Below are 25033 nucleotides of genomic sequence, written 5' to 3'. Positions count from 1 at the left end.
CCCTATTCCTCGCGCTTTGTTTTAGTTATCCGAACGGTTCCTACGCCTCCAATACCAAGGCCTTATAGTTGTGTAAGAAGCTTAACGCTTATAAATAGATTATTAAGCCAAACAACGTGCTTTCTAGGTAGGTAGAGGCGTTCTTCTGTTTCGGTGTCTTTTTGGAGGAGGAAATCAAGGACTACTGCCTGCGTCTTTAAAAAGCCTTTATCAATAAAAAACATATCTAAATTAACTAGGCCTTTCTTATCACCTTTAGCGTGCCACATAAAGTCTAATACATAGCCGTCGTTCGCCAGAACCCATATTTTAAAGCCTTCGGGTATAGGTTTAGATAGGATATTAATAATTTCAGGTACACAACCCATAAAGCGCTGAATCGTCTTATTAACGGCAAGGTGGGTTCCAGGCATATAGAGCTTCCTACAAGTAAGCCAAATATACTCAGCGAGCTTCGTAACTCTATCAAATATAGTTTTAGGTAATTTATCGGTTTTAGGCCACAGTGGTAAGGCCCGAAAGTGGCGATTAAGCTGCTAAAATCGGACGACTAAAATGTACTCTTTAATAATATACTCCGTGCCATACATGTTTAAATCCTTCTAGTAGTCCTCAATGCACGATTCTATGGTAATTCCCATATAAATAAGCACACCAAAGTACGCGTAGAGTTCCTCCTTATATATCGGCTGCTATACGCGTGGGTATTCTGTTTCCTTATCCGACGGGTAAAGCTCCGCGTGCTTATTTGTCCACTCTACAAGCTTATCTATAACCTCCTCTATAAAGAATAGATTAAATAACTCAAAAGGATCATATGGATTAACGCAATACGGGAGGTTTGGTGAGCCATGGTAGTCCCAATTGTTAATATAGAGAGGTTCGAATTCAGGCAACGGCCACGGCTTAGGGGGAGGGGTTTTCGCCGTCTTATTTGGGGGAACGTTATATTAAGTCTTCTAAACAAGATCTGCATCAATTCTAGCACGATTGCGAGGCATGGTGGTAGTGTAATTAATGGTTGAATTCTATATAGAGCACGCGTAGTCTTGATTCCGGTGTTCGCGCACGGGCCACTTAGTCTACGGACCCTGACGTGCTAAGGGATATCACACCCCATGCACCAGATGTGACTTCCCATGATTGAATCAATATTGTACACACCTCTATCCGGCAACAGCGATTTTAATACCACCTTGGCTTTTATCACCTTCAACTCACATCTCATCAACACTCGCTACCGCCAGCTACAGTTGTCTTCGACCGCTTAATTGCTCTCTTCAGTTTGAAGTATTCTTTTGAATTGCATCCTCTTATTCGCTCATTGTTCTGGCTCACCCTCCTTATCCTTTCACCTAATCTTTCGCAGACTAGACATTATCTTTACTCATCTGCACCTCCATTCGGAGGTACTACGACGTCTTCACAAATCTACCTATCCAGGGGAGTAGCTGGGTCCCAATCGGCTCCTGTCTCTCCAGTCCTCGGCCCTTCGGTTCCAGAAGTGGCCACACTATACGAGTCTCCGACCGAGCATACTCTTTCTCTAGGTCCTCCTATCCGTTCGTCAGTCCATAGAACGTCTCGTGTTTCAGAGCATTGCACTATTGGACGGTCAGGAAATCGGGAGCAGCCCTCGACAAATCCCTACAATGTGTGATAGCAGTACTACAAACAGAGCTATCGATTCCTCCGATGGTTGCACCGACATTAACCTACCATCAAGGCGTTCAGATGTACCTAGAAGCGTTTTTACATCACATCCTCGCAACTCCCGCCTAGACCGCGTGACATTTCAATCAGTATCACTCATGCTGAGCAACGTCGAAGAGCCACCTTTTCGATACGACGAGAGAGACCGCGCATGCCCTTTCACAGGCTGCTTTCATCATTCTTTAGTAGCAGCTCATTCGGTGCTCCTCCAGCCCAAGCGCACACGCGAACGAATTCGAGTGCTTCTGATTTCCATGCACGATTAAAACCGGCATACCAAGACTCCTTGCAGAGCATCGAGCTAGTTTCTCCTGGAGCCTTTATATTCAGTGGTCCAAGTTTAAGATCAGGATGTTCCAGCTGAATGGGTCGCTCGACATCTCGCCTTCCTAGCCAGTCGTCCCTCATTTCGATCGGTAATGATAGCCATTTTAGTCCCGACACTGGTTCTAATAAAAACCGTACAAAATCAGCGTCGCTGTCAGAAGCAAGTGGCAGTATCGTAGAGGATGGCATCCTTGAACCGTTTCTCCACTGTGACATCACCCGTAGCATTCCTGATGCCCTCCATGGGATCAGTCCGCCAATTGAGGAAGTAGATAACCAGCTTTCTGACATTGCAGATGGCAGTGGTTATTTGATGCCGAACAGCGCCCCCGCCAACATCAAGCCTCCACTCCTTTATGGCCCAGCTCCTCTTCTACCGCGCTATGTAGTAGAAACTCTCTTTTTGTACCTTGATTTTCCATGCAAATCCATGAGACTGGCATGCCGATCTTGGCACTCTGCTCTTGCTTCTGTCGGTTCAGCAAAGTTTCCTGCTTCCTACAGTCTTCCCAACGAGATTATCCAGCACATATATGGTTACCTCGGCCCCAAGGATTTCAACTCTTCTCGGCGCACATGCCGAGCGTGGATGATTGCAAGTCTCGACTGCACTCTCCTCGTATCAATGCTGAAGCGGGGTGGATGGTGGATCAGCACCGAATTTGGTCTTCGCAATAGAAAATATGCCAAACAAGATGAGACGCCAATCCATGGAAGTGAGGAGTGGTCCCTCAGCAAGTGCCTTGCGAGAGAATGCGCATTAGCATCAAATTGGACCGGAAATGGACTCAAGCCAGCTGCAACAACTGGCGAGCATAACTAGACCCCTTGGGTTGAGACTACTCGAACCGACTTTGCGGACCTAACGAGTGGCTATGCTGGGCCTGAAGGGCGGCATAGCGGAGAGTTAGTATTCACGGTCAGCGTTTGTGGCCGGTTTCTGCTCGTTGCAGAGGGTGGTATGATAAAACATTTATGAATCAGAAGGCAATAATTTGCATCCTCTGGCAGGTGTGGTCTGCCCTCGGAGAGTCCTAGCAATGAGTATGGATGCTTCGTCACATAGGTTCGCTGTTGCCGTTCTCTTAGATGGAAGAATGGGGCTTGTCCGTGACCTCCATCTTGGACATGATTCCAATGGAGAATTATCAGCTGCGTCTAATAGTATCGATTTGGATAACGGATGTATTCGTCGAAAGACTTCAAATGTTTCCGTATTCACAGGCAGTTCCGTATTCACAGGCAGGTTGTACCAGAGCAGAGACAGAATCAACGCTGAAGAGCGGGACATTCCTATGACGAGCAGCCAAATTGCAAGCCGGAGTACTGATGAGCAAAATCCCGCGCTTCTCAGTACTATCGACGTTCGGGACAGCACTGAGGGCATCAAACTTCGAGATACCGGCAGCGCTGGTAGCCACGAACGCAACCATATCAATCGAGCTTGGAATATCATGCTACGAGGGAGACCTTCTGCACCAACAACTACCACAAGCTCTGCTACCTTTCCACAGCAACTCTCAAGGCATACCTGTTGAAACAGGATCTTGCAGCATTTATCGCCACCTATGTTCTGATGACGATCCACCTCGTAGTGTATCAATCTGCCCACAAAGACGATGCGCCGCATTTGGTTGCTCCGCAGGAATCGAGTTGCATTGGGTTGATGCTCTCATGGGGCAAGACTTCTCACCGCGCCAAGCGACTTCCTCTATTTCCTACCGCCACGACCAGGAGTTGACTCGGCCAAAGTTAAGGTTGATCTCAATTGCAGCGCATCCCAGCGATAGGCCCTCGATCTGCAGACGCTTCTTTTCGAGTAGACCTACTCTAAGCCTCTCCTGGGGATCTTTTGGCTCCGAAAACCGCGGCCCCCCTTATGCTAGTGGAGTAGCAAATTGCGATCACCACCGCGCAGTGCCGTTGAGCGATGGATACCACGTCCTCTTCACCGACCCAGCCAGCAGCAAGCTGTTCTTAGGCAGCGACGCACCGCTCGGCGGGCCTGCCAAACTTCTCCGAAAGATCCTACTCGTGCTGCGACAGCCCGACGGCGTGCCGCGAATCTACGCCACGGCCGCAGACCTGAACTGGGGTGCTAGGATCGTGGTCGCATTCGGCGATACCGTCGTTCTGTATTCCGTCCCGCCCGATATCTTCTTCCTCTCCAAGCTCGAACAGAAAGCCGAGAGCGCTGAAAGCTTTGCGTCCTCGGCCTTCGGAAGCGAAGCCAGGGCGCGCGACTGGTGGCTGAATTGGTGGCGGGAGCGGGATCTGCCACTCCAACCGTACCCCCCGGACAAGAATCCTATCTAGCCGCTAGGCGTTAGAGGCACGGTCATCAGCACTGTGGACGGGCTGGTTGAGCTCGCCATTTACACAAACCCGGACCTAACGACCTGGGCTCTTGCGCTTGACGGACGGGCAGTGACTTGGCAGGTCGACTCGGGTCAGAGACCGCTGGTTACTGCGGAGCGGAATATTGGACGAGATAGCCGTGTTAACGATTAGTATGAAGTGGATGCAAATGGCAATGTTGTGATGACGGATACAGACGGATAGCGAGCGTTCCGTCGGGTTCGATGGGCATGATTCGACGCTGCTGCAAAAGATCCCTCGAGCATTACATGTGGATAATGATGAGAACGTGGATTCCGTTAATATCTCGTCTGGTGAGGCGTGGTATGACGAGGATGGGAATATTGTCATGTTTGATGCAGAGGATGGGAGGGCGGTTGGTTGGACAGGATACGATGGTTATGCGTACGGAAGGGACGAGCTCCGAAGATATAGACTGATTTGGTGATTGGTGACCGAAGCCGTTGGCAGTGATTATCCTTACCTATTAGAACGCTTTCCTGTAGAACGACCGCTTGTTGTGCCACCATTTCCATAATTAAAAATTGCCTTTTTACATGTATCACATGTGCCATTCACCGCGAGCCTAAGCAGAGGATATACATAGAACCAATTAGACTTCATATTCTGTCAGAATTCGAAGCCGCGTACTTTGTTCAAATCAATATTATTCATGAAGGTATAGGTTAGGGGATTTGAAGCGGGATGCGGCTAAAAAAATAAACATCATCTAGGAGCTGCAGGTGGTCTCCGATCCAATCGAAGAATCAATTATTTCGGAATAATTACTCATGTGACCTTAGGTGGGGAAGCATACCGTCTCTAGTATTTAGCATTATGTTCGATAAGCGCTTGGATGCCTTCCAATTGTAGATTTTGTAAGCTTATACCACATACCTATAGATTCAAACTCCACCGCACCTAGCAACAATCATCTTAGCCGCCTTTGCGGCGTTGGCCGAGGAATCAGTAGACTCACTTTCCGTTCCTAGAGGATACAGAATCGCATCAAACACAGGCTAATATTAAAAAAAATTAGATCTATATTACAATTTATGCAAAATCCTCTACAGTTATAGCCAGCATTTACGTTTTAAATAAATTCATTCCTCCCTTAGCTTCGCACAGCTCACCAAAGGCAGCCATGGCAACCTTAATCCCGTAGGCCAAGTTAAGAAAGGAGTGGTCCTCCGGCATACCTCTAGAAAGACTGGCAATTTGGTTGAATCCCGGTATCAACTCTCTGCTGAGCGCGAGATATCCACTCGATCAAGTGATAAATCTCTGAGTGAACGGTGAAAGTGAATCATAGTCCACAAGGAGTCTATACTTATCCGAAACTTCATTCCGATAATTGTGACCATATCCACATATCGAATTCTTTCGCAATCTTTAGGGTAAAAATTCATGTCTCTTGCATAACCGCGGAAACACCTCCAAAAAAGCTTCCACCACTTTTCCAGAATACCGAACTACCAGAAAGCCACTTTTCCCAATGCAGCCATGGCCGAACCACCAACTCCAATCCACACCATATCGCTCAATCTACATCCGCCATCGCTCGAATCCCCTAAGATGACCGCAGACAATATAGTGACCGACCCTTTCCTCCGCTCTGTCCTAGTCAAGGCAAATGAAGCTCGCAAGCAATGCATGGCACTGCTGGAGCTCCTCGGCAAGCACCCGCGCACGCCTGGTTCACCACCTCCCAAGGAAGTTGAGATCGAGCTTTCCAAACAGCAGCAACTACTCAACTCGTACTTAATCCAAGTCCGTAATTTAAATCGCCGCGCGATCTTCAGCACGAGGCAAACGAAGCAGGCGACAGCCGAGGCAAGACACGAGATCGATACTCTTCATTTACAGTTGCAGAATCTATACTACGAGCAGAGGCACTTGAGGGGCGAAATTGGTGCTTGCGAGGGGTACGAGTAAGTCGCTTTCTTGAGCCAACTGCAAAGTGCTGCGTTGTAGCCAGAAAAAGTTCCACAGGTTTTCAATCCAATTGGAACGCACAGCACCAGCTAACTGTGTCTTCTCCAAACCAGCCACAAATACCAACAACTCCCCCTCATACCCGTAAAAGACTTCCTCGCGAGATTCCCAGAGCGAAAAGATGACGACGAAAATGCGCTCATGATCGCGCGGATCGAGCACGAGCATGCGGAGCGCCAAGCGTTGGAGGAGCAACGGCAGCGCTTGCTGAAGAAAAAACAGGGCTTGACCGCTGAGAACAAGAAACGCAAGGAGGATCTAGCGAACTTGGATAAGGATTTGGAAAAATTCATTGATGTGAGTGTGGCTGGTTTGGCGTTTGGACCGGGAATACTGATGTGGGCACAGGCTGCAAAACCTATTGTGAAAACTTTTGAGAAGGAGTACTGAATATACCGGGGTCCGGCCTTGGAAATGGGTGCATTGCACGGCGTTTGTCGATTAGAATATATGGGACAAGATACCCAGTGGGTAGCATCATTTTGGCGTTTGGTAAGGTAGAGGTTTTCTAAAATCTCACATTGATGCGTAGCATGTGAAAGATACAACAAATCTATTAACTCAGTGTTACTCCATTTACCTCTCCATTGCAATGGTTCACTCCAATCCAGTTTCCCAGTCAATACATACAGAGATCTCTGAGAGTCCCACAATACTACAACACAACACTACAAGTCATAAATGTGCCTCGCGTTATGTATTGCGAATATCTAACTCCAAAGAGTACTAACGAACACCTCAATCCCACTAAGTCCTAACACCCCCGCAACGATCCTCTCGCTAAGTCTCATCGAGCCTACTGTTCCCTAGGCGCTGTCTCTGTACGGCACGTTGCGTATGGGTTTGTGATGGCACAAACATTAAAATTTTTGAGTAAGAGGGCACAGACAAAATCTATTTGAAATGGTACGCCCAAAGCATATCCTGTTAAGAATTTTATTCTTCTCTCCTCTCAGTCCTCTGACAGCCTTAGGGAGCGTCGTATCCCTTGTGCACCTCAAAAACACCCAAATAAGGGATAGCAATGACGTTATTAAATTGCCCTAGAGAAAAAGGTGCCATTTAAATACCAGTTATGCTAATTCATGACCACGGCTATGAAAACTCCACCGTTTTCCAATTTCTTGAAGACCTTCAAGGGGTGGTGCGGAGTTCATTTTGCTATGTGAGAACTCACTACCATTATCTTTAAAGCTAGCTCTCTTTATTGAGTCTGCTAGGCGCTCTTCAGTACAGAAAAATACTAATGAGCATAACAGTGAGAGTTACCAGCTAGCTTTTTCCTGCCTTGTTTGTTTCCACGTAGGATATAGGCTGGCTCAAGTACCGACAAAACCATGCAATGGATAGTAACGTATGGTGGTTTTGACAACGTATGTAGCTACGCCTCGTCCGGACCCTTGTCGTCTCCGCCGGATGCCTACGCTAGAAATTCGGCTAGTTCCAAATGCGCACTAGGCAACTCCTAACCTCCATCTACACATGGAAGACTTGCTACGTTGTAGATTGGTTGAAACAATCAACATAGCTGAAGAATTGAGATGTTCCGTTACGATTTTATCCAAGCCATCTCTCCCAGTAACAATGCACATACACATGAAAGTATGTGTTTCGCTAGCGCGTAGAAAGATGCCAAGTTCAGTAGGTAACATCACCCCAAGGTTCGAAGTATTTCAGCCACACACCGTAACGTGCGACGCGGATTTCTGGCTGTGCAGCCTGATTCTTTCTCAAGTCGCTCGATTCATCTAGACATCTCGAGGCTTGAGCATAAAACTATCTCAACCAGGGCATGGCCCGCTGTGGCGCAATCATGGCTGTGCAAAAGCTGAGCCCAGCTTTTGCTTCAGCAACATATATATTAGATCGTAAACTAGAACCTAATGGCCGAAATGCCATCCAGCAAGCACATATCAGTATTCAGCTATGTCCGGAGACACGCGTCCAGAGGAGCATCCTCACATCACGATGAACGAGTACAGAAAGCAGTTTCCGAAAGATCAGAAAGAATACTTCGGTATGTTAAAACAGCAAGGGTTAGTTCTGGACCCTGTAGTTTTTGTCAAGAAACCACCATCGATCGACATGGACGAGATCTTAAGAGAAACATACGAGCGGGCAGTGGAAAAGATAGATGAGTTCTACGCAAATGATGGCAGGTAATATTTAGCGAACGAACCCTCTTTTGAACCATACTAAATATGACCAGATTCCTTGAGCCGGGAGGATTGGGGTACCCCCCGACAATGATTGACCAGTTTGGAAAAGATTATGCGTTAAACGCACAAGGCATCTACTACCGTGACAGCTATTCATCGACTTGGGTAACCGAAAATCGGAAGGTCTGGGTACCTAGCTTTGAAGGCGTTGACTGGGACAGCTTGGAGGAGATGGACAGAAGGAAGCGAGCTCGGACGATAGTAGAGCATAACAAGAACAATGAGACGCGGCGTAAGAGCGAATACGCGTGGGAGGCAGACGCATGGACTGACGTATTCGGCGCCATGAGAAATGATCCTTCCGTGGAAGTGTGAGTTACCAGTCCAACATGAAATATTCCCATATCTAACTCGCCAACGCAGTGACAAACATGACTACATGAGGAACCTACCAAATACCGACCCTGTGCAGTGTACGCTCACTGGAGACTCAACTGTAGTAAAGCGTACACCCGATGCTACATTCGGCCTCGCCACCTTCTCCGAGCTGGACGTTAATCTAGACTTCTGGAGTGATGAGCTTCGTCGTGACCGACTGGAGAGGCTTATGTTACACCGTAAATGCGGACTGCTCCCCGATCCAAAATGGGGCAAGGCAGACCTTGTGTTCCCATTCGCAGTTTACGAGGCAAAAGGTTGGAGCGGTGACTACCGGGATGCACGCAGGCAAGCATGCTTAGCTGCTGCAAATTACCTCGATATGCTTGATGATTTAGCTCGAAGGCCTGGCCCGGTAGGTTCAATAAAGCCTTATCAGACTGCGACCAGTCACCAGTATCAGGTGTTTGCTCTGACGTCCTTTGGCGCTCACTGGCACCTGTTGGTAGGATATCGGCGTCCGCGGGGGCCAGAACCAGAAGAGTACGCGGACACAGAAGGCATGAGTGACACGGTATACGTACGCCTCTTCAGCATTAATTTCGATGCCATAGTACTAACTAACTCGTGACTATACAGGTCTTCCAAAGGGTATGGAGTGCTCGAGTAATTAATGAGCGCGTCGCCTGGGAGCTCTTATCACTCATTGACCAGATCCACCTATGGGCAATTACAGAGTTCAGGCATTTCGTGATTGAGCACCTTAGGGCTTGGCACGGGTTTTGCGACGAAAACTATATCCTGGACTGGGATTCAGTTTACGACGTTGACCCAGAGCAGAAGAGGAGATGGACATGCGATAGCTCTGGAGCCCTGCCTTTACCAAGCTGGGTCAACCTATTGAGCGATAAACCCCGGCAACTGGTACAGGACAAGGCAAAGCGGTCCTTGGCAAAAGTTCTTATGGACCGTAAGACGCGGAAAGGCAAAAGGAAATTAACGGAAGGATGGGTATGCACGACAGATGACTGTTGCTACTCGTCAGACAGCCGACATCTCTTGGATAAAGAATTTTTAGACCATATGAGAAGCTATCACCACTGTCCAGAAAACGAGTTGGCCTCAATGGGACTTTGTATAGAGAAAAGATGGGTGGAGGAGTGTTTGAAGAGCGTTATGCCATCCTATTCTGCCGAAGGTAGTCAACGGCCGTCGAAGCGATCCAAGGTCAGGTAGGTTAAGCCAGATATCTTATGATGTATTATATCAAAAGAAACAAAACGAAGTGCTTTTCGATGTCTCTCATTGCGGAAGTGCCCACACAGCTGCCTCGTAGCAGCAGCAGCACGTCGACAGATGCAGCATACAAGCCATAAAGACGGCTATCTTTCGTCTAAATGGAAGTTGAGGAGGGATAACAGCGCGTCAAACCGAGAAGTATGTCACCGTATGTAGACTCGCATTTTCCTCAGCACCACATACTAATCATGTCTGGAAACGCTCGCTATACACTTGCTCCAGGATACCTTCAATGGCCCTTTCGCCACCCTTTCACCCCGATTTGCCGCCCTTCACTTCAACTCCCCCGAGCAATATTAACGGATTACTCACCTAGATTTCAGGATATCCTCCCGACTTATTCATGAAGAGTACCGCGATACCTAGAATCTTTCTTCCTTTCCTGCCCTCCAACTTCGACAACCCACAGCCAGCTGAACGGCCTTGATGAGGATCGCCTTAGTGAATCTATTGCATTACGAGAATAAAGATCTTCCCCAGTGATCTAATTGGACTGGGGTCTATTTGGAGCTCTAGTGTGGATTCAAGTTCGATGTGGATTTGGATTGAGCCTTCTGATTGGTGGATTGGAGGACGAATTCCACCGCGTTAAGGGATATTTAACTTTCCTACTTCACGATAGAATGATTTCTCTTAGTACGCCTACCTCTACTATCTAACGACGCTATCCTTGCCCTAAAATTAATTAATTCAAAAGGCAATAGCAGATGCTGTGGCGGGGCACCTCCGAGGGAGCCAGTAGGCCGGGGGAGCCAGGTGGGCCGCGTGAGCCAGTGGTTATAGAGTCATGATGGGGGCGCATGTGCTGCCTTTAACGAGGTGATTAAGGTAGAAGATTACGAAGCTTCTTATATGGAAGCTTTGTGGTTTGAGGTTAATTTAGTACGTACTTCCTTCCCTACCTTTCCCTTACCTTCTGCCAAGACTTACTATTTATAGTATGTATTTGATCTGGAGCCATATTGGAGTCCTGGAGCTCCACCACCTTCTCAGCGTATGGAGTGGATTTGGGGATCAAATCCACTCCAGCCCAGTCCAATAAGATCACCGCTTTAGAGAAATAGAGGTCGTTTATATATCGAGTTGTGAATGACTTCCAGAGCTCGTGCACAACTCACACGGCATACAAATGGCATATTTACAACTTAAGAAATGACCCCTCATGTAGAGCGAAGCGCCTTTCCCCAGCGCATGGGGTAGCATTAAATACTATCTGAGAAAGCCTAAACATCTTCACCCCCCTTATCTCTTAGCCACTTCCCGCTGCCTCCGTCCACTCCACTGTCTCCAAAAATACCCCTCCCACCACCCATTCCTCCTAGTAAACAGGGATGCCCTCCTCAACTCCTCCGCTCAAAACCCCGCCCAAGGCCCCACTTTCCCTCCGGCCGCCTAAACGCCCCTTCAGGCACTGTAAACGCCCTCCGCCCCTCCGGCACGGCTGAAGAGCTCGGCTTTTTCGACGTGCGGGTGGGTGTCCCAGAGTTTGGCGAGGCTGGGTCTGTCATGTCGAGGGTTCGTAGAGGAGGTAGATGTAGGGGTGGATGAACTAGATGGGGTTGCGGTCTGCTGCAAGTACTTTCTCTGGAGACAAAGATTTCAGCATTGATTTGTAGTGCTGGTCCGTCGTGCCAGCGGCAGTCTTCCCTTTCCCTTTCGAAAGTAGATGCATGCTGCGGTTGCCATCGAACCCGGAATGAGGTTGATACCTTCCTCCCGAGACCCCACCAAAGAGCAGGACTGTTGTAGAAACTGATTAGCACAGAGAAGTATATTCGAATGGGGAATACGTACTGGTTGCAAAGATTACAGGGTCTGGATGGAGATGGCTGAAATCGTGGTCTAAATGGTGCCATAGGGAGACTGGATCAGGTCTAGGACATAAGAAATGTGGTCGAGGATACCCCCCTATCAATATTCCAGACATCCCCGTGAGAGAACACAATGATTCTTGCCGAAACACCTTTGGGCTGGCTTGGAGGGATTTGCGATTGACTTTTTGACGAATAATCTTTCCATCAATGCTATCCAATAGTAGTCCGTAGCTCGTAGGAGTTTTGGTCTCTCTCGTGAAGAACTTACGAAACCATTCAAATTCCTTGTTGTGTTCTTGTAAGAAGGCAATGTATTCTCGGTAAGATCTAGATGGAGCGTGAGCATCGAATTATCGTTTGTACTTGACGCTATTCCATCGTCAGAGTCTTCCATTTATCCCTCATCAATGAATCATTCCACTCTTAGCCATCTCCTCCACATACTTGGCGTATCTCCCAACGCTCCTCCTCCTAAACTCCTTCCCCCACTTCACCATCAGCCAAACTGTCGCACACTGCGCTAGTCCCACAAACGCTGCCAGGATAAACGCATTCTGCAGCCCCATGCCATCAACCCACGGCGTGATACCGTAGCCGACAGCAAAGCTCATCGTATTGCGCACGAGGATAACCGTGACCATAGCCTCGCCGCTCAGCGCGCGGTACGAATCGATGCAGTAGCTGACGGACAGCTGCAGCCCGATGATGTTGGTCAGCGAAACGACCCCCATCGCGAACACGCACCCAAACCAGTGCACGTGGTGCGCGGCTCCCACGCCCCAGAGGATCAGTCCGCCGGGGATGAGCAGCAGCGATGGTGCGAACAGCCAGAGTCGGTGCTCTGGTTCCAGGATCCCGCCGTTGCGGCGTGCTTTTCGTACAACGAACTTGTCGCCTAGCACGCCGGTGTAGAAACAGCCGATGGCAACGCCGACCAGGGGGGAGATGTAGCTTAGGCCGACCATGCTGGCGCTGAAGTTGTACGTGCCGGACAGGATGAGAGAAGAGGTGGCGTTTAGCACGTTGAACCAGACGAGATTGCTGCCGTAGCTGAAGCCGGCGTAGAAGATTACAGGGAAAGAGAGGAAGATGAGGGGTCGGAGGGCCATGCCTTTGAGCTCGTTGGGTTTGTGAAGATCGGCGCTTTGGAAGAGCTTTAGTTTATTGAGATAGGTTTTGCGAGGTTTGGGGGGAAGGCCGGGACTGATGCCGGACTCAAGAGCAATGTTTGATTCTGATGTGGCCTTTCTGGCATCTTGAGGAGATGTTGGGGTTGGAGTTGAAGTTCCTGGGGTTGAAGACGGAGTACCGACTGTGTTGCGGAAGTAGTTTGTCTCTTCCATAAAGAAGAAGAGGAAGACGAAGCCGATCCCACAAAAAATTGCACACCAATACTAGAACAGGCAATCAGTTAAGGCTTTCAGATCGTGGCTGGGATTTTAGCTCACCAACACCCATTGCCATCCTTGACCGTCATTTATAAAGCCGGCAAAGACAGGAGCTAGGAAATTGCTTCCGGCGAGTAATAGGCCATATAATGCAATATATGTCCCTCTCTCGTGAGTGAAGTACTGATATTAATGTTAGCAGTTCGTCTATATTTATTTTATGGTAAGTGATATAAATACAGGGTACTCACAATATCCGTCACGCTAATCTCGCAAAGGCTCTCAATCGGCGCCCCAAAAAAACCCTGCAAGATCTTATTCGCAATCCACTGTCCATTACTCTTGGTATACGGCGCCCACAGCTGAATCGCCATCGTGGCCAATATGGTAAACAAATACACTGGGCGTTTTCCGTACTGCAGCGCCAACGGCTGCCATACCAGACACCCTAAGCCGAAGAACAAAAACATATAGCTAAGCCATATGGAATATATTAGCATTTCACTATTACAGCAATGATCTCAAACGGAACTTCTCCCTACTCACCCAGTTCCCGAATTTAAGTCCCCAAGCGTGAGTCCCGTGTCTTCTGAAATCGGTACCAGGATTGAGTATATCGCAGCCGACGCGATGCCCACCATGAGCGTATACACACACATGCATGCTGTCGATAGCGCTTTGCGGCGCGGCGACCAATTCAGCGGGTCGTCTGGGTCACTCGAAGGGGCCGGGACAAGGACAATGTCTTTCTGGCCGCTACGTGCGTGTTTCGCGCGCATTGTGCCTTCAAGGTCGACGAGGTGGACAGTGCCTGGGATGGGCTGGTGGCCGTCATGATGGAGAGGATCAGACATTGTGTCAGTTAATAAGGCAGAGTGTAGAAGATTGAATTGAGGGGATATTGGGAAGGCATCATGGACGCAGTGAAGGGCTAGGCGGCCATATAGAAATTTCTATGCTCTCCAAGAAACGATCGACGTGACAAGAGTGCATTGATAGGCCTTTCCGCATGGGTGTGGGGCCGCAGTAAGACACATTGATGTTACATGGTTACAAGAATATTGTGCCAACCAAACAATGGACTAGAATAGAAATAGTTGATACTGCTCATTAATTTCCAAATCTACAGATCGGGGCATTGGAGCACACAAGGGGCAATTTTTAAAGTGGTGAGAAAGTGGGGGTAAGCTGATAGTGATAAGAGCCGAGGTGTTCCACAGGGTTAAGGGCGACTTTGAATTTGCACGTGTCGAGACACAACGTGGTAAAAAGCCGCCCGCGAGGCTTGTCAATGCGAATACATTGTTGCTTTGCGTTGGTAGGGGGGTACTTGGGCAGTCTCTTTGAGCTCCGCAATGTGCACGTGACATTGCACGGGCCACATTATAGATATCTTCAGGGGCGATCGAGCTCCATAGCTTCTTCCTCATAGAGCATCTCATGTTTATTCCGCTCTACGCTAGTCAGTAATCTGATACTTTGCATGCGGGCGCAGGCCGTTGCCAGATACTTAGATAGTTTTGACGTTTGAGGAAACGTTGAGTGAGGATCTAACTGCCTGTTTTGGGTTGTCCTGGTGTTGAGTTGTAGTTCAAAGAATCTGTTTATTTGTGAGCATGGCTTCTCAATTAAACACATAAAGCATTGGCTGAGCATGCGCCTCAGTAAACGTAGAAATGACACAAGCGTCTCAACAAGTTTGAAGACTTGAAGTCTCCTACTGGCTCCGGACAAGACAAGCATTGCTGTCAGTAAGTCGGAAGTCTATTAAAAATATATCGAAAGCAAAGATAGGGAATTTACAGGGTTCTCCGCAGAACGATGTAAGTGGCCTTCGAACATACGGGTGGCCGAAGTCTTAAGGATCCTGCTCATAGTGACCACGGCCCTGTTGGAGAGTGTTCTGAGTAGTCTAACTGGCCGAAGCCCACGTGAATAATCCGATTTATCGGAAAGGAGAGCTTCAAGAAAGTTGGTGACAAGTCCTGGCAGTGACTAAGCTTAGGCCGTTACACCGAATCTGTTGTCCATCATTTGCGAATCCAATCAAGTGCAAAGCGTGCAATAGCAATCGCCGGATAGTCCACCACTCTATAAAATATCTCCGAGCTCAGCACGACAGTTGGAAGACAGACAATAAGACAGATAAAAGCAGAGGGTTCGAGTGGCCAATTCTTGGTGACGCGGAGATGCATGAAGACCTTAATACCAGCAGTGTAGATGATGAGACTCTGGACAAGGAAGTAACCTGTAAGGATGGAAATGTGTTAGCCACCATTTGTGTGCGAGTATTTGGTCTTCAAGCTAAGGAGATGCATGAAAAATTGTAAATACTTACTGAATGACCTCCGACCAAGGTACAAGAAAAGTGGGTTTTTGAAGAGCATTTGAATCCACTCATAATGCTCTAGCAAGAGGAAAAAGCCAAGAATGATGAGATAGTTGTCATCTCTTGCTTGAGGCTGATTCAGGTCAAATCCAGAGTTCAAACTGCCGGAATTGTACAATCCAGTATGCCCCTTAAGTTCGTTGTCAGCGTACTGTGGCCTCCAAGCTGTCCAGATATATTGCATTATGAGGCCAGCGAACATTAGTGCAGCATAAAGAATCCATAATGGGAACTGCACATTCCGAGTTATACTCATGCCGCGTCGAGATTTCTCTCTGAAGCCCATGTTCGTTAGGGCGTCGGCGAGGAGCAATCCAGAGATGGAATACCATGCCCAAGACTGAACCCACCAGGCTGTGAGGATAAAGCAAATGAGAGCCTTAACACGCCAAGAGTTACGTGTATAGGGAATTATGACCATGGTCATGTAAACAGTGTAGCCTTGTTCAAAAAGGATGTTCACCATCCAGAGGGTTTGTGATGGAAATGCCGTGTTGGCAGCTTGAGAGGCTGTGTTTTTCGTTATCCAGAAGATTTCGAAAAGAGAGTTAAAGAAGTTCAGAAAACTTGGTATTTTTCTCGGCGTCTGAATCGTCGCGTTGCCCGTATGCGCCTTAAAGTCATCGATGTAGGCTACGCCTTGTTGAGAGAAGATAAGTGTCGCTATGGAGAACGCAACTGCAGTTGGGAACCATAGTCGAATGCAGCGGCGGAAGACGGAGCTCATAACAGTACCAGGGGTACTGTCTTTTAGAAATGGGAGGCATACTAATCGAGCGGAGAGGAAGATAAAGAATGAATAAATCAGAGCTTCATTCCAGAAAAGGACAGAGAGGGTCTTGCGGAGGATGACCTGATATAACGGTCCATGGGAATTCGCAGAACCAGCAACGGTGGTGGGAACGAATACTTGCAGAAAACACCAAAGAAATGATTCGATAACAAGGAGGCCCCGAAGGCCTATAAGATAATCTTGCCCTGAGAATGAAGAAGGGCGACGAGCGGGCAAAAGGGACGAAGGTAGTTGGAAACCCATTGTGTTGCTGTCGTTCCTGATTTACCCACAGCTTGGGAGTCTCTTTATCTGCAGTATCCCGAATTTACAACGGAAGGCACCAGGGCCAGGCAAGTAACACGCCCTGCTTGCACCCGTGCCAGAGGCGAATTCATGGCGTCCCGCAATCAAGCGCAAAGTTGAAATATCGGTGATGAACGGTGGAGCCGAGATCGACGCCTCTGACGACGAGTAAAAATCACCCCGAAGGAACGTTTTAGTATGTCACACAAGGGGTTGTCCCAAAGATAGCGTCTGCATACTACGAGTCAAGAGATGACGGCGTGTGTGTGGCGCGACGCGGGAATCGTTGCAAGGGTGACCATGATGGGGCATCTGGGCGTGGTGGTAGGGTTGACGTGGATATGATGCTGAGTTGATGCTAATCTAGTTGATGTGATCTAGTTGATGCTGTGGCGTTGAGCGGGAACACCTTCCCCCCCTGTGCGCGCCGCGGGCATCTGATTTCGCTAATAAATAGCCAAATGCATCATCTAGCGTAGATACTGTGCACTTGGGAGACGGCTGCGCATAGGCAAGAAAGGTAAAGTCTTTGATTTTTAAGCTTAATCGCAAGAGTTAAACTTAGAGTTAAACTTGAAGTTAGCGAAATTTGATGGCAGCCGCGCGCGCACACAGGGGGGACACCGTAGCTCGCACAAGCTGTACCCTGAGAACCGCCGTATGGTAGCTCCCGGCATCCGCTGGACGCCACAACCAGCTCCCCGGTAGTGGGAGGCCAATACTAACGTCTAGCGTTGCATATCGCTATAAATTGCATACCATTATCAGACAGTGGGTCTTATTTTGAGCTGAAATGTGCCGTCCGGTGGTCAGCCTCAGATGTATGTGCCGCAGGGATGCTTTGCTCGCAATTATGTTACTCTCCGATCCGATATGACATCAGAATTAGAATGTATGCCCTGACCGTAGATCCATCAGATCCAAACTAAATCCTTGTGATCTTCAGGGGAAATAATTTTTCTGCACGGAACTCCCCACAGCGTATCTATGCCTACCAACTATGCTTAATGAGGTAGATAACATCTGTCGTTATCTGAGTCAAGGGCGGACGCCCGGTTTTTATTGTGGGGCTCCTCTTGGCAAATCCAACCTTCGCAACAAATGCGGAATTTCACTTCATTGATTTGCAACATCACATACCATTCAGGTAGGACCCTATGAAGCACCTATAGTGCGCTGTGAATCGTGGTGTAACCTGGTGGAAGTCACAGAAGTAGTGTTGTTTGAGTTAATGATTGTCGTGAGATAATAAACTTTGTTGCTGAAGCGCTCCTAATTCCGTTTCGGAGCGGATTGTCTATTGAGCTAATTACATGGGCTGAAGCGCTTCATTTCTATGACTGATTTGTACAGGCCATGGATTAAGCCAGGAACTCTATCTCTAGATTGTTGCAATTACATTAGATTATACAGTAAAGCTTGACCCTGTGCGACGATGACGATACCATGCGATGAGTGACAAAGTGAGAACACGACCGGAAAATCCACACTATTTTCGTGCCGTAGGATTCCACGAAGTGTATTTCACGATTTGCCTTGCATGACCGTACAGGCCTATCGTGGCAGAAAGAACCAAATAAAAGGGGTACTGAATTGAGAATACAATAATCATCCACCGCGAAATAAATTCCGATTTGACCTGATTCGTGATCCACAACGTCGCGAGAAGACACACAATACTGCGTTGCATACCATTAGCCATGAACAGTATTAGTGGTAGAGCGGTGGGACAAACCTGATAATGAACAGCCATTGCGACACAGGATACTGAAAATAGACCAGCTTGAACAACTCACTGCCTGACTTCGGGAATTTTACAATGACGAAACTCAAAACTAAGCACGTGTACTGAGTGACCAAGTAGTAGCTCATCTCGCGAATCAGGAGAAGAGATAAAAGACCGAATCGAGTGGTAAAGCTTCGGCTATCCTTGTCGTGAAGTTGGTTCTGTGGCTTGTTGAACACTAGCTTGAGGTGTTTCACACTTGCTTGAGCCCATCCCTGGGCCCACCGTAGGCGTTGCTTCCAGAAGGCGGGGAATGTCGTAGGAGCCAGTTCGTAGGAAGTGACATTCAAGTCGTGTACCGTTTTCGCACCCTTGGAAACGGCTCTTAGGGCAGAATCAATGTCTTCTGTGAGCATGCTGCCATCCATCTTGAGATCGCGAAGAAGTGAGGACCTCCAATAGCCGTTAGAACCACAGAAAAGTCCGAATCCCCACATAGTTGCTCGACCTGGATGTGAGACTGCATAGATCTTGTCAAATTCGACCGCAATCATGCTGGTTAGGAACGAGTCGTTGGAGTTGAAGACAATGCATCGACCTTGAACAATATCAATTTCTTCATCTGCCATGAACCTCTCGGCTGCCCATCGGGGACCATTTGGATGCGGATAATGATCACAGTCGTAGATTGCGATGAGGTCAGATCCGGTATTAAGCGTAAAGAAGTAGTTGAGATTGTCTGCCTTTGAAGTGGATCCAGGCACTTTGATAACTCTCGCATGGGGATACCGCTGGGTGAGTTGGTGCAATTCCGTCTCCAGCGGCTCTATTGGCTTAGGAGTGTTGTACAAGATGTTGATTCGGATCTTGTCCCTTGGGTAAACAATTTGTTCGAGTGCATAGATCGCGCGGTCCATGATAATGTCCTTTTCATTAGGGAGGTAGGCCACAATAAGGAGGTCAAGGATCAAGAGCTTGTCGTCGGGGGTTGGGAATACCCAGCCTTTCTCGTCCGCCTTGGTCACGACCTTCCTAGCCTCTCTGCAAGGAGTGATACTCATAAAAGCCTCAAGAACAGTTGCTCCTGCGATGTAGAAGTTGGTTGTCATGTATATAAACCAGAAAATTGCGATGAGGCCATCGCTGCAGTACATGTACAGACATGTTGAAAAAACGTAGTAAGATGCGACGAGCAGGAATGGGGTCCACTCCGTGATGAAAGCTGAGGTCTTTTCAATTGCATCTTCCGGTAAAAGGGATCGTCGAACCTTCTTTTCCGGAGTTGCTGGGCTGTCGAACTGTGTGTAGTGAGCGTCTTCCGGAATGGTGATAGTGAAATCCTTTGATTCTGCCATTCTGACGGTGGAGATAACGAATGAATTATTAACTGCTATGGACGTATCTGGGGGATCTAACGAGTGGATTTTTGAAAACGACTGACTGGTCCGGAAATGAGTGATGGCCGTGACCGTAAAGATTGGTGAAGAAGTTCAAATGGCGTAGATGGATCGCATTTGAAGAAGAATATCAACCCTGCAACCCACCAGAAAAAAATACCCTGAAAGAGTGACAAGGATAGAAAAGGAAGAGACGGACAGAACTCGAGTTCGTGTAAGCCGTCAGATTCTTGCAGAATATTGAGAAATTTAGCTTCCCAGAAGGGAGGGAGTATGGGTATGCATATGCAATGCATGCGATCAGCGCCCCTATCAGAACTTCCGAAATAAATCGAATTTCCGCACATCGATGAGCCGCCGATCCTGTGAGGCTCAAGACGCTCCATCACTCATCCCATGTCTGTGGGGGCACTCGGCACTTGCTACATGAATAGACCTACCACTGTGTCATTGGAGGCGCCTACCCTTTCGATCATGACGCACTGATAAGTGACGGTTCAATTTGGGGGCCCAGATGTACCCAGGGCCGCAAGGACTTGTCGCCGCTCCAGCGTTCCACACGATGTCTCTGTCAATATAAATTTAGAAACGCAGACGTTGGCCTGCATACGCCTTCGAGATATTCTGTGCTAGAACGTATTTCTTGCGATTCGTCGGCATTATGACGAATGGGGCTCTCAAGCCGGGGAATATTGGATTTGCGACCCGCGCGTGCAGAGCCATACAAGGTTGGTGCAGCCAGGCAAGCATATCTTATCGCTGAGTTGGTGTTGGGGAAACGTGGTGATCAGGGCTGGGCAAGAGGTTCCAACAAAGATTTTCGGCACAAGCCACGAGTGGATCTCGCAGGAGCGCTAGGAACAGGATGAGCGTCAGGGGCTTTGGCCTGCATCCCGCCACCCACGAGCACCCACGGCACTCACTAGCTCCCAGGCGTCACGCCATGCAGATCATAGCGCATCCTGCTGTAGCTAGCGAAGCCTCACACTGCTTTTACCTTCTTTTCCTTTTCGTCCTTAGTTTGCGGCGGAATGTTTCAGAGCCACTTCAAAGCCAAATACTAGCCTACCAGGGTCTCATGGGCCAACTGCAGGCCAGCGCCAGAGTAACCTCTCCGTTCACGTCGGCCAACACGGGCATCAGCTCTATACATGGAGCAAACGTGCCGTCATCGCACTGTACAAGTCTAGTAATTGATAATTGTTGCAATGCTATCCGGTTAACAGCCTAGGAGTAGTCTATTAAGGTAATCATCTGCAGCTTATGCCCTTTTACAGTCACCCCGGCTTGCCAGCCATTACAATCACCCCGGCTTTCCAACCATGCCACGGCTCCATAGTCCGGTCCAGTGATTTTTTCATACAGATCTGCCTGCGTTGAATTTCCGAAGACCTCGCTACCGTTTCTCTTCCTTGTTTCCAACGTCGCCATCCAAGCTTTGGGCGTCTGTCAAAAACTCTCCTTCAGGTGGTTTACGCATGCAAATCCATTCAGTACCACCAAGGAAAAGTATAGCGCCGAGGCACTTTTTGTATGCTCTTCCCCCCCAACACTCCCTTCACACTCGTTTGGCATCATGATTCTTTTCTCAGCGTTTCCGTTCTACGTTCTCTTAGTTGCTCTGGCGTCGGTCAGAGCAGATATCACTGGGGGTGACGGCAAGAATTGTTCTTGCGGTTTCTATGATGCGCTCACCAAAGAGCTTTTTACAGATTCCATCATTGTCTATTTTAATGAAACTACCGGCCTACCACTAGACGACTTCGTTGTTCAATCGTACACGAATGCATATGAGAAGAGCTGGAACAGCAGGTACCGTCAAGGCGCGGATGCCGCCAACATCAAAGTTAATACCTCAGACTCATCTCTTGAGCTATATGTTTCCCCCCCAAATTCACACCATTTGGTTGTGGGAGGTGGAATGCGGACGTCGAGACGTGACATCCACTATGGTTCCTTCCGGTTGTTGATGCAGTCACCTGCCCAAAAAGTTGGTGGAAGCGCATTGTCGATGATATTTCAATACAACGATACTCAAGTAACGGAGTTGAGTGTGATGAACGCCGACAAACCGAAAGATGCTTGGGTTGGGACATTCCTCCACGCAGAATTTCCCACTCGAGATTTGGGGGTCAACTTCACAGTTCTGACGGACAATGCTGCTGCGAACCGCAACTACAGTGTATTAGGCAATAACACTCTCGCAAATGGCAGTGTCAATCCTTGGGATTATACTGAATATCGCGTTGACTGGACGAAGGACGAGACCAATTTCTACATTGGAGGCAATTGCACTCGTTCGGTGCTTCACAAGGACGATGAAAGCCTATTATCCGTCCCCGCCCCTGTCTATTTCAAACACTGGTCCACTGGTAACGATTATTCCATGGGTGGTCCACCCACCCAGCTCTCTGTGGCGAAGATCGCTTGGATCCGTATGTTCTTCAACTCATCTTTAATGACCGAAGATCAACATACGGAATTTGCTGCTCGGTGTCCAGTAACTGATGCGTGTTCAACCGACGACATCACTATTCGTGGATCCTCTTCCTACCCGCAGGAAGCAACAAATCAATGGAAACAAGCCGATCCCCGTCAAGTGAAGAGGATGCCTGCTCTCTGGATTTCGGTGATCTGTATCGCAATGTCGTCCTTGCTTTTGCTCCATGCGTTCATTCGCCGTGCACCGTGGAGGAAAAGCAAGGCCACCAGCGGCCACGGGCATGGCCCTGTACAGCAGACTTCAGAACATGCTCTACCTGAAATGGTGGACTCTGAAGAAGCTACTCTGGCATCTGGTCTTCCAAGCCCCAATCTGAAATCTGCACATGATTTTAGGAAGAAAATGGATGACGATCTTATTATTGAAAGAGCCGACGTAACACCTGGTACTTCTATCTACGGGGGAGAGTCGTCACGCGCTGGGTCTTTCCGTTGGGATAGCCGTGGTACTACTCCCTACGCAAGCAATTTCAATACGTCTGTTGAAAAGTTCCCCATCACAAAGTCTTTCCAAGATCGAATAGCACAGGAGCAAGAGAAACCTGGTTTTGTTTCAGAGGAAACTATCGCAGTACAGGCGGAGGACCCTGATAGCAAGAAGCCAACAGCAACCGTAGAAGCATCCGAAGTCCCAGCACCCAAGGCAGCTCCAGCGCCACGAACACGCATCGACTACCTCGCTGGTCTTGTGGCAATATGTGCCACCCTCGTCACGGTTATGCACTTCGGCCTTACCTTCGTCCCAGCCATCGTTATTCCGGGTGCACCAATCCATTACCGGAGTGAATTCTGGGTCCAAAAGATTGTGTCGCCTTTCATTCTGAATCAGATGTGGCTTGGCGTCTTCTTCACCACTTCAACGCGTTTCCTCGTCGCCAAATACCTTAAAGATGGCAACCTCAAGAACATTGCCCACGGTGCTATTCGCCGTACTCCCCGCCTCATGATCCCGATCACAGCAGTCGTACTTCTCGAATACTTCCTAATCAATTGTGGCGTTACTAAATATCTAGAGTACCTACCCTCGATCACCTGGTCCACATGGCCGTTCGTAACCCAATTTTCTACTTTTGGGCATTTCATCAGCGAAGTCCTGGAGCTCATTTTCATCATTCCCAACGCTGTTCCTCAGATTACCTTCAACTACTGTACAGGCGTTTTGTGGACCATTGCTGTCCAACTCCAAGGATCGTGGCTCGTTCTTCTTGGTGCTGTCGTGGTCCGAGAGATTCGTACACCGTGGAAGCGCTTCGGATATTATGCTTTCTGCATTCTCAACCACTGGTATGCCCAGTCTTGGGGAAGCTACCTGTGGTTTGGTTTGATGCTTGCAGATCTAGACATCACATACAAATATCGGCCGTGGTTGTACGCGCGCCCTGCAGCCTACTATCCATTGATCATTTTCTGCTGGGGTTGCGTCGCCGCTGGTTTCGCAGCCAATATCGCTCCTAACTGGACCGACTACAACTTTGCAACATACGAAAACAACATCCACCCAGATACGCAATCCGGCCTACCGCTTGGATCCACTGATAACGGCGGATATCCAGCATACTATGTGCCACGCCTGAACGGTCTCCTCTTCGCCGTCGGCATGCAAGCTATTGTGGAAGTATCACCAGCAGTGCAATGGTTCCTCTCCAACCGCGTCCTCATCCTCGTTTTCCCGCACATCTTCACCATCTACCTACTCCACGGTCTCGTCTTCTGGAGTTGGGGTTCCTGGCTCTGCGTGTTCCTTGCCTCGCGCGGCTTCTCATACGGCGTCAACGTCATCATCGTCGGCTTCACGAGCTACGGCGTTCTGATCATGTCTCTACCAATCATAACGCCCATCATTGAAGCGTTGGGCAAGGACATCACAACGCTAGTGTGGGAGACTGCGAGCAGCAAGAGCCCGCCGCGCCGACGGACCCTGTTTCCCTTTCCTGAGGACCTATTTCTCGAGGAGGCTCACCCACCGCCCACCGCCAGCGACGTGGAGTCGAATCCGTCGCACTGGAGCGAGAAGAACGGCTCCGCTGACAGCATTTACAAGAGCAGCAGCGAGAATAAGAGCTCTAGTCGTTTCTCGACGTAGAGTGCGTTCTCGATATAATGTATCAGGACGGACTCCGCGGGCGTCGGGTGGGCGTGTGGCGTGTAGCATGGGGTGCGATTGCGCCGCTTGCAGGGACGAGGCAGAGGATGAAGATAAGATGGTGGCGCGCAACTGGAATGGCTGATTGGGACGGAGGGTGGGTGTTTGCTTCATTTTCCTTGACTTTCTCCTATTGTCTCTGGTCTCTCTCGTCTATTAATGTGTTTGGTCTTGGCTGTTTTATTTAATGTATTTTCGTTATCTGCCTGGAAGTTCTGAGAAGATAAATAGAGATCATTCTCCATGTAAGATAATTAGTTTGAATGAGTAATAGTAGGGTCATAGGGACCACTGGCATTGATCCCTAACGATTAGTCATAAAAGGCAGCTAATATCTTGCAGTGTACACGTGATTAGAGTCTCCAGA

At 48.6% G+C, this 25033-nt stretch overlaps 7 protein-coding genes across 7 annotated transcripts; 4 read left to right on the top strand and 3 right to left on the bottom strand.

Moving 5' to 3' along the window:
- Window positions 1-3086: 3086 nt before the first annotated feature.
- Window positions 3087-5421, top strand: K441DRAFT_684762 (uncharacterized protein; the record flags this gene model as incomplete). Its single annotated transcript, XM_067651818.1, has 7 exons — window positions 3087-3204; window positions 3265-3453; window positions 3536-3859; window positions 3935-4328; window positions 4371-4550; window positions 4603-4774; window positions 5302-5421. The coding sequence occupies 7 exons, from the start codon at window positions 3087-3089 to the stop codon at window positions 5419-5421; spliced, it is 1497 nt and encodes a 498-aa protein (XP_067508254.1).
- Window positions 5422-5912: 491 nt separating this feature from the next.
- K441DRAFT_654044 (uncharacterized protein) lies at window positions 5913-7060 on the top strand. Its single transcript, XM_067647636.1, has 3 exons — window positions 5913-6329; window positions 6447-6690; window positions 6742-7060. The coding sequence occupies exons 1-3, from the start codon at window positions 5974-5976 to the stop codon at window positions 6781-6783; spliced, it is 642 nt and encodes a 213-aa protein (XP_067508253.1). The 5' UTR covers window positions 5913-5973; the 3' UTR covers window positions 6784-7060.
- A 1169-nt stretch (window positions 7061-8229) lies between these two features.
- On the top strand, window positions 8230-10217 carry K441DRAFT_603894 (uncharacterized protein). Its single transcript, XM_067645324.1, has 4 exons — window positions 8230-8552; window positions 8603-8923; window positions 8976-9510; window positions 9570-10217. The coding sequence occupies exons 1-4, from the start codon at window positions 8320-8322 to the stop codon at window positions 10164-10166; spliced, it is 1686 nt and encodes a 561-aa protein (XP_067508252.1). The 5' UTR covers window positions 8230-8319; the 3' UTR covers window positions 10167-10217.
- A 2230-nt stretch (window positions 10218-12447) lies between these two features.
- On the bottom strand, window positions 12448-14285 carry K441DRAFT_684760 (MFS general substrate transporter; the record flags this gene model as incomplete). The annotated part of the gene is made up of 4 exons (XM_067651817.1): window positions 12448-13437; window positions 13492-13614; window positions 13683-13905; window positions 13978-14285. 4 exons carry the CDS (start codon window positions 14283-14285, stop codon window positions 12448-12450), a joined length of 1644 nt encoding a protein of 547 aa, XP_067508251.1.
- An 860-nt stretch (window positions 14286-15145) lies between these two features.
- K441DRAFT_628994 (uncharacterized protein) lies at window positions 15146-17067 on the bottom strand. Its single transcript, XM_067646217.1, has 2 exons — window positions 15770-17067; window positions 15146-15679 (listed from the first exon to the last, which is right to left on the bottom strand). Exons 1-2 carry the CDS (start codon window positions 16854-16856, stop codon window positions 15462-15464), a joined length of 1305 nt encoding a protein of 434 aa, XP_067508250.1. The 5' UTR covers window positions 16857-17067; the 3' UTR covers window positions 15146-15461.
- A 1320-nt stretch (window positions 17068-18387) lies between these two features.
- Window positions 18388-19979, bottom strand: K441DRAFT_542007 (glycosyltransferase family 2 protein; the record flags this gene model as incomplete). Its single annotated transcript, XM_067642675.1, has 2 exons — window positions 18388-18577; window positions 18634-19979. 2 exons carry the CDS (start codon window positions 19977-19979, stop codon window positions 18388-18390), a joined length of 1536 nt encoding a protein of 511 aa, XP_067508249.1.
- A 1618-nt stretch (window positions 19980-21597) lies between these two features.
- Window positions 21598-24606, top strand: K441DRAFT_603882 (glycoside hydrolase family 16 protein; the record flags this gene model as incomplete). The annotated part of the gene is made up of 1 exon (XM_067645323.1): window positions 21598-24606. The coding sequence occupies one exon, from the start codon at window positions 21598-21600 to the stop codon at window positions 24604-24606; it is 3009 nt and encodes a 1002-aa protein (XP_067508248.1).
- Window positions 24607-25033: the final 427 nt, after the last annotated feature.

This window comes from Cenococcum geophilum, assembly GCF_001692895.1.
Source record: "Cenococcum geophilum 1.58 unplaced genomic scaffold K441scaffold_6, whole genome shotgun sequence".
Lineage (NCBI taxonomy): Eukaryota > Fungi > Ascomycota > Dothideomycetes > Gloniales > Gloniaceae > Cenococcum > Cenococcum geophilum.
Note: the sequence above shows the minus strand (reverse complement) of the source record. Positions and strands in the feature narration are given on the sequence as shown.